Consider the following 11453-nt stretch of genomic DNA (forward strand, 5'->3'; position numbering starts at 1 on the left):
TGTACCACTCACAAGCTGGCAGATCGCCCCTGCAAATTGAGGGTGGTCATGTGGGTGCCAGAAGCCCTGTGGTGAGAGTGAAGTGTGAACAGGATTTCCCCAGGAGCCCCTTAAATGTGAGTCTGAAAGGCAAGTGTCCAAATCCCCAACTTTCTGAGAGGAGGCTTTCAGGACAAGAAGACTTAGGGATGCTTATGGGTTAAAGACAGCGAACAGAAGTTAGCAGAGGGACTGTGTGACTTCTTTTCTAAGGGCTCTGGAGAGACTCGAGCGGGACCCCTGGGGATCCCAGTGCCTGTCTCACACACTGTGTCTCCTCTCCCTAAACACTGTGGCAGGGAGACAGCTGTTCTTTATAAGTACTGAGCTTCCCAGCCACCGCCAGTGATGATTTCCACAGGCGTCGCCCTGAGTGACTGCTGTCTTGGGATCTGGGTCACGTGCCCGCACACCCAGCAGCAGCCCACACCCCACAGTGCCCTGTGTGTGCAGCACATAGACCAGCCTGTGCTCACATGGCACTGGGTGCTGTGCCTCTGCAGGCCCCTCCCCAGTGGTGGTTCTCCAAGAATCAGGGACGTCAGCTCCCCTCTGGAGTTCTATCTTACGGGAAGTCCTTGCCATCAGCTGAGGAATTGAAAAGGTGGCTCACTCCCCCTCTTCTGACCGTATGCTGGGCTGGCTGCTCTGGATGCCCCAGCCTCTGGCCTCTCCTCTCAGCGAAGGACTTCACTGTCTACATTCTTAGTGTCAGAGCTCAGCAGGGATGACCATGGGCCCAAGGACAGACTCTTCTGACCTTGGCCCATGTGACAAGGTTGAGGAAATTTCCTCTCTGGTGAAGTTTTTCCATAGAGTCTGAACCCTCACCCAGAGCTACCAGGGATAAACCTCCTCCCCTTGGTCCCCATCTGCACACAGCAGCCAGGGGACATAAAGTCACCAAGGGCCACGCAGGCAGAAAGGAGACCCAGCAGGAGGCTTCCCTCTCCCAAGTCCCTGCCTTGGCCAGCTCCCAGGCTGGGGTCTGAGGACAGGACAAAGTGCCCAGCAGAGGCCTAGTCCTCTCATGGACCCTATCCAGAAGGAAAGGCCTCTCTCTATTCTCTGCCTGCCTTTCCAGCCACGAACTCTTACAGGAAAATCCCAGCTCCTCCTTTCAGATCCGTGAGCCTCTGCCTCCCTCTTCTGGTGAAGCGTGAGGAGGAGCCAGCCACCCTGCATGGAGAGCTGGGCCTCTGAGGCAGAAGTATTCACAGCCCTTGGTCCCCCTCACCATCCCCAGCCCCTGCACTGGGCACCACAGGACTCCATGGGAGTATGGCCAGCATGGGCTCCTTCATGGTCCCAGCAAATATGCAAGGGGCAGTATGGTCTCCCTGGGGCTCAGCAAGTGCAAGGCCTCTCGCATGGGTCACAGGGTGCCCTCCTCAGAGAGCAAAGAGACAACTGCACTGGGTCCCTGGAAAAACTTGCTCTGCTTGTCACTTGTCAAGACACATTCCTGGGATGCTGCCTAATGTAATGAGATATTGAAATGGGGTTCTTTCTGCTGTAACCCTGAAAGTTAAGTGTAAACAGTAGGTGCCAACCATCTGCTCCTTAGAGAACAGTGTACTGGGCAGGTGGCAGCCTAGCAAAGGCCAAGGTCTAGAAGTCACAAGCCCACCTCCTGGGGCTTTGTTCTCTCTTAAGCTAAGTGGAGGGTTTCCCAGGGCCCTGCACGTACTGTGTGTCATCCTATAAGCTTCCTCACCCCCTGAGGAAGATCACATTGCCACCCCCAGATAGCAGAGGAAATTCAATTGCTGTCCCAAGCTGGAAAGGGACGAGGCGGGTCCTGCATACCTGGCACCACATGCACGAGCAGGGAGCTTGCTGCAGAGCAAGAACAGCTCTGGGAAGGGAGGGGACTTTGTTCCCAGTGGCATACCTGGAGTGTGACCTGCAGCGCCACAGCTGCAATCAGAGAAAAGCCAGTGCTCCATCATGCAAAACGGCATGGTTGCGTTGTCGGGCACTTACATGTGGCAGAAAAAAACAACCCCAAAACCTAAGCAGTCTTCCCTTTTGCTTTCTCTCTAATATTCTCTATTAGTTACTTTTATTTTTATTTTTGCAGTACCAAGGATCAAACTCAAGACCTTGCCCTTGCCAGGCAGGTGCTTATACTGCTGAGCTATCTCCCCAGCCATCAATATATTTTCATTCCCCTCCAAGACAGTGACAGCTCCAGAGTGGGGGAACCCAAGTGTCCCCCACACCCATTCTCCACATCTTCCTTCCCAGTGTTTGAACACTGGCAGTCTGGCTGCTCATAAATTGGTTTCAGTGAAAATTCCAAGGCCCTGACTCTTGGCAGGCTCAGAGAGACCACAGGAGCAAGCCCTGAGCAAGGAGCCGGGAGTTGAAAGGCTGCAGGCTCCGTGCAGGCTGTGAACCAAGAGCAGGTCCGTCCCATCACTTCCTCCTGGACATGGAGGCGGATGTGGGGCAGTGGAGCAACACCCCTGAAGTGCGGAAGATTCTGCAGGCAACCTAAAGGAATCAGCGAGTCAGAGTTTGGGCCGCAGCAAGATTCACTTTTGTTGCTTTGTTTTATAGGAATGGACTTGATCATAGAATTACATTCATCGGCTTTTTAAAATTTTATGTTTGAGACAAGGTCTCGCTAAGTCACTAAGTTGTCCAAGCTGGGCTTGAAATTACAGTCCTCCTGCCTCGGTCTCCCAGAGTACTGGACTCCGGGCATGTGCCACCGTGCCCAGCTACCCCAACATTCATTTTTAGATGTGTGCAGAGCGGCTTCCACGGCCCCAGCATTTATGCCTTAGGTGAGATAAGCTATCAGAGGCTACCAGAAAGTCCGGGCTCTTATCTACTAATTGAGTCACGTGCAGCCGAGGATTCCAGGGGAGGAGCAGAATGAATGATTTGCAAGCACTGGAATTTTTTTTTCTTCTTCTTGGAGGGCTTTTTATGCAACTTTTAAGAACTGTTTTATTCACCATGTAGCTCTTAATCTCAACCCATGGTCCACACCAATCATGTTCCCAGTAGGACCCTTTGGGGCAGTTCTTCAGGGTTGAGGCAGAAGCCAAGGACAAAGGTGTCACTTGTACCCTCCTGACAGTGGTACCACTTATGGACAGACAATCTTTTGTTGTAGGGAGCTCTGTGTGTTATAGGTCACCCTTGACCTCCACCTGCTAGATGCCAGTAGCAACCCTCACCCCCCACCCCAATCAAGACAACCAAAAATGACTCCAGACACTTCCCTGTGTCCCCTAAGGAACAAAATTCATCCCCTGGTTGGGAATCACTAAGTGAATCAGTGGGGCGAGGAGTTCTGATCTCAGGCACCCTGCCAGGCCTAGCGCAGTGCTGAGCACATGAAAGGGGGGTCAGTGAGTAAATGCACGCTAGATGCGTACTTGGGAGGAGAGGTGGAAGGGGCAGCCAACGGCTACACCTCTGGAAGTACCTGCCAGCCGCGTACAACAGACACAAAAATGGTGTTCAGAGCACCCAACGCGGATAGACTGACGATGTCACCACTGTGGCACATGACCCACCAGCATGTCCTTGCCGGCACATCCCCAAGGGCTCCAGCTGGTGACCACGCATGGCAGTGATGTCACTGCAGGGCCAGTGACTGGCTCAGTATGCCTATGAGATGACCCTCCCACAGCTCCTTGAAACTGCTGCCACCAACGACTTTCCTGGTCTCTACCTCCATCCCCTGAGGTCAGACCTGCACCTGGGTTCCCACCCACTGTCCTCTGCAAGTGTTGCCCCGACACGCCTCACTTCGGGGCCTAGTTCTTGGAGGATCTGACACTCTTAAGTGTGCCTTCCCCAAGAGGGGCCCCAGGTAGCAAAAGCATCACCCCCAACCCCATCTGGACAGGGATGGAGAGCTCTTGGGAGGCCTCAATATCCCTGTGTCACAAAGTCAAGAAGATGGAGATTCAGCTCCTGAATAATTGCTAACAGTCCAACCCAGGAAACTTCCAATTCACCTTTTATTGGTAGTAAGGCAGCAAGGGACTTCTGGTCCACATGCTTTTCTGGCCAAGCAAGGGAAAGTCAGTGGAAGGGAAGGGGTGGCCCCTGGGAGCCAGCTGGAGTGCGTGTCCCCGTACCCTATCCGTTCATCTCATCAGCCTCCAACTTCACATCAATGCACTTCGGCTTGACATCAAGTGTACCCCACGGCCCTGTCTGGTAGTGTTCACCAGGAGTATCTCCTGGCCAGGAGCATAGCTCAGCCTGCCTTTCCCGAGGCCAGGCTCTCCCAGGGGCAGATGACCTCCTTCTCTGTGTCCCGGTCCCCAGATTCTCCTGTCCCTGTGTCATCTGAATCCATCAAGAAGGGCCCAATGTCTGTAGGCACGTCCATTTTGATCTGGAAAAAGCTTCAGACACACAAAAAAGCAAGCAATGAAAGTACAGAAAGACAGCGAACCCCCAAAGAACCCCAACAGCCCCAAGGAGGAAAACTAGCACGCCACAGACATTTCCCAAAGTTTGGGGGTGCAGCCATGGGCTCCGGGGATCCCCTTGCTGGGGAGTCCTACTTTGCTGCTAAGTTAAAGACAATTCTGAATGAGCTTTATTATTATTTTTGAAGGGCTTGAATGTGTAGGATTTTGAGGAATTTGGGATGCTCCTGTAGGACATAGCAGTACATAACCCTCAACCCCTTTGAACTGCCTTCTCAAAACTTGGCAGCCCCTGGGAAAAGAGTGTTTTAAAGCCCTGTGCCCATGTGTCAGGTGTGACAGTGGCCGCCAAGCTGCCCCATGCCCTCGGCAAGGGCAGTGGAGACGATCAGCCGGCATCCTCTCACAGAGCCAGCCTCCCTCTTGCTCCCCCTCGTGATGGACCCAGGGCCAGGTCTTCCATGCACACAGCACGGCAAAGGCCACACACCCTGAGTGTCCCTGGCAACCTCCCTTCTCCAAGCACAGAAGCAGGGTTCATTGATTCCGAGGTGCCTGTGACTGTCTCCCTAAATCTTATCAGGCCCAGGCTAGTCCCTGGTTTTGCACTGTCTGCAATTTTGCTCTCTGCCACTGGTGCAGACATTAGCAGGCCTCCCCTGGGCCTCGCCTCTGGTCCTGGTGGCCTGTGTCAGAACACATGGGCTTCTCAGAGGCCAGGCTTGCAGGGCCACCTGAAGTGGAGAGTATACAGAGGCCACTGCTCAAGGCAAACGCTGGGCACTGTCATTGTCCCAGAAACCACCGCCGCAACAAGAATCCCTCCAGTTCCTCCGAGGGAGTGTGTGCTGGATACAGCAGGGGGTGGGCAGGTGTCCTTGGAGACCGGAAGTAAGGGCACCTCGGCAATGGGAAGTAAGGGCACCTAGGAGACCGGAAGTAAGGGCACCTCAGAGGAAGGTGGGGGCAGAGGCGGCTGGAATTCGCCTTAGGATTTCACCACATCCGGTCCCCACGGCAGCTACCAATCTTTCCTGCCCCCTTACAAATGCCACAATGCGTTAGACTGGTAGGCCCGGGAGGGGGGCGCAGAAGGGAAGAGCAGGGACAGGGAATTAACAGTGAGAAGAAAAGACACCTGTGCCTTTCTCCGCCTTCTCAGGAAGACAGAGGGCAGGACGGTTTCAGGAGGCTTCCCAGCGAACTGGAGCCGGGAGCAGCCCGGTCATGGTCGCCTTCTCCAGGGTTCTCCTCGTGGCCCACTGAGGCCAACCCCCGACCACACACCCACACCACAGACCAGAGATTCAGGCCCCCAGCCACGCGTGCAGCTCCAGCTCCTGGGTGCTTACTTGGTCACTCGCTTGGGCTTCAGCCTCGGCAGCTGCTGGCCCACATCGCCCAGGGGCTGCACCTTGCCGTGGGACACAGCAGGGCACTTGGGGGACAGGCGGGCGAAGACCGGCGAGGACAGGCAGCCCCGCCTCAGGAACCTGCTGAAGGACAGGGCCGACCGGGCCTTGCTGGGGGCCCCGGGTCGGTCAGTGCTGGAGGCCTCGCAGCCCTCGGGAGCCAGGGGCCCGCGGGGGGCTCCGGACCAGCCGGCCTCCGCTTTGGGCTCCGTGCCCGAGGAGCTCTCCAGGGCCCCCTGAAGGGGTGCCGGGCACATGGCGTTGCTGGGCCTCCGGATGAAGCGGCTGGGCGAAGCGAAGGGCCTCCGCGGGGAGCGGCAGGATGGGGAGAGGGGCCCAGAAGGAGAAGGTGGCACGCAGGTCCCGGTGTACACGGCCAGGTGGGGGCTGGGAGCCAGGTGCTGGCCGGGCTGCGGTGGAGAGAAGAGCGCGGGGCAGTGAGGTACAGTCCTGGCTGCTGGCCGCGGGGCCTCTGCTAACTCAGCCCCTTCTGCAGGGGACCCACAGCTCTCAAGTTGAGTCAAGGTTCCCATCCCGCCCTGGAGCGAGACTGTGAGCAAACGCCCGGCTCTTTCCTGCTCACCGCCGGAAGCCCTAGGGCTGATGACGGCTGTGGCCGCTGGCCGGGCAAGGTAAGACCCGCTGGAGATGACAAGAACCTCGGGGAGCTACAGTTTCCTCACTGGCCTGTCTCCTCCTTGGCCTTGCAAGAAGGCTTTGTTCTTCCTCCTAGCCTCCCCCGTGGTCACCATCCCTGTTCCTGGAAACACCCACTGCCCGGCGTTCACTGTCCTTGACCCAGACCTAAGGAATAAATGCCAAGGTTCTGGCTGGCCCCAGCCCTTGGTTCTCCGAGAACTGGCCATCCCAGATCCCTACCTGCACCCTATTTCATCTTTTGCTCTTTCTTTTCCGCTGTGTGCCATAACCCAGGCAGGAGACTGGGGGCTCACTTCAGGTACCCTAACACCCTTGCCACCCAGGCCTGGTAGCATTACCTCCTGGGGAGCTGAGCAGGGTTCCCAAGGTCACGTGTGACAATGGCACAGCCATTCAGAGAGCTCATCCCAGGTTGTCCCTCCACCTGTCTGCCCCTGAGTCCTGGCCAGGCCTCCTTGGCAAGACAGCGGTACCCCAGGACACAAACCATCTTCCCTCTAGGCCTGGGGTGCGGGAGTGAGCCAGGATGAATTCTCAGTCATCCTTCATTTCCCAAATGAGAAAAAGCTGATCCACCCCCAGCCCCAACCCTTGCCATTCCCATCTCCATCCTTGACCTCAACCTCTGGCCCGGAGAATTCAACACTTTGACAGAACCAGCGAAATGGCACAAGTTGTCCCAGCTTGGGCCTTACTGCCTCTTGCAGCCTGGGACCTTATCTCATACTGAAACCTTCCCTGGCCCACACGACCACAGCTACTGAGGCACCTTGAGGGGAGCCTCAGCATGATGGCCAGAGAAAGCAGGCAGTACAGGGCCAAGAGTGGCCCAATGGATGAAGGACAAGGACCTTGGCCTCCCTGGGTTGCTGTGGCCCAGCACCTAAGTGTTCAGGCAGGCTGGTAGATGTGGCAACTTAGCTCAGAGAGCCTGAAGAAACTTTGTCCAAGCCACCAAAAGAAAGTAGGATCGGGACTCCCCATAAGGCTCTTCCCTCTGCAGCAGATGTAGCCCAGTGGCTTCAACTCACTGAGTTCCCTTTGTAAAAGCCTGCTGCAGCCACATACCATGTCAAAGTCTGGCACAGATAGAGGGTCTAGGGTAGATGAGGGTCAGGGGCAGTTGGATCAATGCTACTATTGAGATGGAACTGCTGCAAACAGACCTCTGAGACGTCCTGCTTGGAGGCCTCCATGTGCCCCCACCCCAGCCAAGCTCTGCCCTGAGGCTGAGGGAAGAGGCCAGCTCTGGCCAGGGAAGCCTGGCTTCTAAGACATCTGAGGGACCAGGCTCAGACTGAACAAGAGATGCAGGTGCACCAAGAAGTGTCTTTGGAGAGGACAAGGCCAGTGCCCACAGGGGCTGAGCAGTCCGGGTGGGATGAGTGGGACCTCCGTGCTTTAGGTGGGCTCCCTGGAGTTCAGACGCAAGCCCATTCCCAAGAGCAGCTGCGGCTACTGCTCGGCTGCCCAGATTCCCACAGGTGGGGAGTCCCAGCCAAGCCCCAGGCTGCTGGGTGCTACACTAGTAACAATGATTATTTTTGGAAATGCACAGCAAAGGCTTAGCAGATGCAAGGTGCCGGACCAAGCACTTCGCTCATGATCATGGATAACTGCAGTCAGCCCCCAGGACTTCTTGGTGAAGCAGCTCAACACTGTCCCCATCCCACGGAAGGGTAGGCTCATTTTCTGAGAAGCCAAGGAACTGCGTGTCTGGAAAGGCTCCCTTGACATCAAACTCGCTAACACACATTGGGGTGTACACCCACTGGTCGGGTGTCCCTGGGTGACCTACAGAGCAGCCACATCGGATTCTCCAGGGTGCTGGTTACCAATGTAGATGCTAGCCCCACCCCGCCCCACTAAAGAGGACTCTGGATTGGAGGGTGCTCAGGACCCACGTTCTGACTGACACACCAGGTGACCTGTAAGCTTCTAACAGCCCTTCCCTTCTGCAGCTCCAGGTGGAACCCACTCTCCCAAGAAGCACTCCAGGAGAGAAAGCTGGACCCAGATGAAATGCAATGACTGAGGCATGCACTGAGCATCTACTTGACATGCCAGATGCTCTAAGCTACACTCCCAAAATTGAGGCCCAGCCATCCATTACCTCCCGGGCTCTAGGTACCTTTACTGTAGCAGGTAGAAATCTAAGAAGGTCCTGGGGTGCTCACCCCTGCCCTTGAGTCTTGGTGAGAACTGTCAGGACAGTCACTCCCAAGGTCAGCTTTTCCAAGAGGACAGTGTCTGGTAAGCTTGGCCTCATCACGCGAGCCCCTTTGAATCTGTGTCTAGAAGCTAGGGACAGAAGTCAGAGAGACGCACATGGCAGAGATTCAGGGAGGCAAAGCTTCTCTGTGGCTGGACTAGAATGTGGCGAGGCCTGTGGGTGGTTCGTGGAGGAAGAGCAGTCTGCACTGACAGCCACCCCAGAAATAGATGTGAGTTCCTGCACCCAGGACTGGGGTCCTGCCTATGACCCCTTGTGCTAAGTATGCGGTCAGCCTGGCCAATCTCCTGCACATGACCTTAGGAACTGAGTTCCTATATATGACAAAAGTTTGTGTCCCTTTCGAATTCATACATTCTGAAGTCTCCCCACCCCAAGCTGATGGTATCAGGAGTGGGGCCTTTGGGAAAGGATTAGCAACAGGACTGAGTCCCTCGTGAAAGAACCCAGACAGCTTCCTCAGCTCTCCCAAGTAAGGACACAATGAGAAAGCCTTACGTCTGAACAGAAAGTGGTCCCTCGGAGTCTAAATCTCCCAGTGCCTTGACGGCATGGGTTTCCCTGCTTGGAAGCCCAAGGAGCTCTGGACTCAGCTCTACCAGTCCTTCCCTTCTACAGCAGGGCGTAATTCTACCTGGGGACCACACTCCAAGAATCGTAGCAATGGTGCAGCAGGGCTGGGGGGCAGAGGAGCGTGTGGAAGACGTGTCAGGTGAAATAGGGTGACAGCATAATGGAGCACACGCCTCCTCCACAGGCCAGACACTGTGAATCTATAACCACCCCATTCTAGGAATCAGAAAATTAAGGCCCAGGAGGAGTCTCACAACAAGACACCAGCGCGGCCTCTCCCAGACACCTGTAAGTTAATGAATTCTTACTGAGTGTGGTCATTTGTGGCACAGTAACAGAACACTAAAGCCCCTGACTACACAGAACACGTGACTACTCGAGAAGTCAAGCCCAGGCCTCTGTGGCCCACGGGCCCCAGCAAGCTTCTCTGTTGCTGTCTCATTGCCTGCAGAGTCCAAATTGGACTTGCAATCCAGAGTGTGGGTCAAAAAGACCCAAACTAGGAAAGAGGCTTTGTCAAAGGAGGTAGAAAGGTATCACAGTGGAAGCCCCTGGGTTCATTAACTTGAGCCCCGCTCCCTTACAATGTATGATAAACTCCTATTACAACCCCACTTTGGAGAGAAAAAATCTGAGGTTCGTAGAGCTGGTGCAAATAAACCAAGAACCTACCTCTTAGGACCAGGTGCCCTCCCCTAGTTCCTAGCCTCCCCGATCCTGCCCCTCATCCCTGTCTTTCTCCTCCTCTAGCACCTGCTTTATTCCCAGATGAATGACAAGAAAGCAAATAGGTCACTATCTTTTTCACTTACCTGGCCTGATCCAGCCCTTTCCTCTGAACCAGTGGCCACTAAGTGGAATGATTTGTCCGCATCTGGCCCCTACACAGATGCCTGGAGCTTGTTCCTGGAAACCCACACTCTCCAGCCCAGCCCCCACCTTGCACTGGCATGTGATAGCAAAGCAGTGGCATGCAAGAAATGTGACAAAGAAATGTGACAGAACACAGACAAAGTAGAGGAGAGCTGGATTTTGCTGTTTTTTTATTGTGCAAAGAAACCAGAATAGAAGGGAGAAGCATGAAATGGAGCAGGTACGTTAACATGAGAACACAGCCAATGTAATGGAAGGCAAAGCAGATGGTGCAGAAATGCAATTCATTTTTCTAACCACAGCAGCTGGATGAGAACTGCTGTGGTCTGAACTCGCTTCCTGGGAGCAGGACAGTGGGCTGCAGTATCAAACGTAGGGCCAACACGAAGGGCACAGTGTCCCACTTCCTGTCTCTCTTCTTCTCCCTTTCCTACCTCCCCAAAAGCAAATAAGCAAAGCTGGCGCCTTTGGGGAAAATTCATTCGGACGACCTTGTCATTTCTCCTAGGAGTCACCTTGTTTGACATGGTCCAGCACACGACCTTCTCCCTTGGAACCGACCCTTACTTCAGCCGTAACACACAGGACCACGGGGCTGACCAGACACTCCAAGAGCTGCAGATGGGTATGTGACATGGATTCCTCACCCTCCCCCTACCTTGACCATATCCTAATCTCCCCTGCAGAGCTCAGAGGCCTATCAGCAGGATTCTGAGAGTAAAGAAATATGATGGTTAGGGACAATAATACTTAAATATTCCTCCGGGAATAGCTTCAATAGCACAGAATGATGAGCTACTGTATTGAACAATACTGACAGATGGACAAAAAGCACGGGTTTACGCTAAGACCACAAAGCTATAAGAAAGGGTGGTTATAATGATGAAAGTGATCTTGACGAGAGATGGTGATGGCGGTAGTGGTGACGGTGGTGATGTCGGCGATGATGGTGATAATTATGGTGACAGAAGTGATGGTGATGGTGATGGTGCTGGCGGTGGAAACGGTCTTGGTGGTGATGGTGGTGGTGGTGATGGTCATGGTTGTAGAGATGGTCATGGTGATGATGGTCATGGCAATGCTGGTGCTAGGGATGGTGGTGGTGATAGTGATGGTGGTGGTAATGGTGGTTGTGACGGTGGTTGTGATGGTGACGATGGTGATGGTGGTGGTGGTGATGGTCATGGTTGTGGAGATGGTCACGGTGATGCTGGTCATGGTGATGCTGGTGCTAGGGATGGTGGTGGTGATAGTGAT

At 54.7% G+C, this 11453-nt stretch overlaps 1 protein-coding gene across 4 annotated transcripts in view; it reads right to left on the minus strand.

The window, feature by feature from the left end:
- Rgs9 (regulator of G protein signaling 9) overlaps positions 1-11453 on the minus strand; it is a 122145-nt gene that overhangs the window by 866 nt on the left and 109826 nt on the right. For 2 of the 4 annotated variants that reach the window (XM_023714170.1, XM_004630044.2), the window contains 2 exons: positions 5798-6267; positions 4025-4418 (listed from right to left, as the gene is read on the minus strand). The exons of 1 other annotated variant lie outside the window; for it this stretch is intronic. In XM_023714170.1, the coding sequence (XP_023569938.1) occupies positions 4268-4418; positions 5798-6267 (621 nt within the window). In that variant the 3' untranslated portion in view covers positions 4025-4267. Of the gene's footprint in view, positions 1-4024; positions 4419-5797; positions 6268-11453 lie in introns of those variants that run through there. One more of the 4 variants, XM_023714172.1, reaches the window with a different exon arrangement.

This window comes from Octodon degus, unplaced genomic scaffold, assembly GCF_000260255.1.
Source record: "Octodon degus isolate 3935 unplaced genomic scaffold, OctDeg1.0 scaffold00033, whole genome shotgun sequence".
Lineage (NCBI taxonomy): Eukaryota > Metazoa > Chordata > Mammalia > Rodentia > Octodontidae > Octodon > Octodon degus.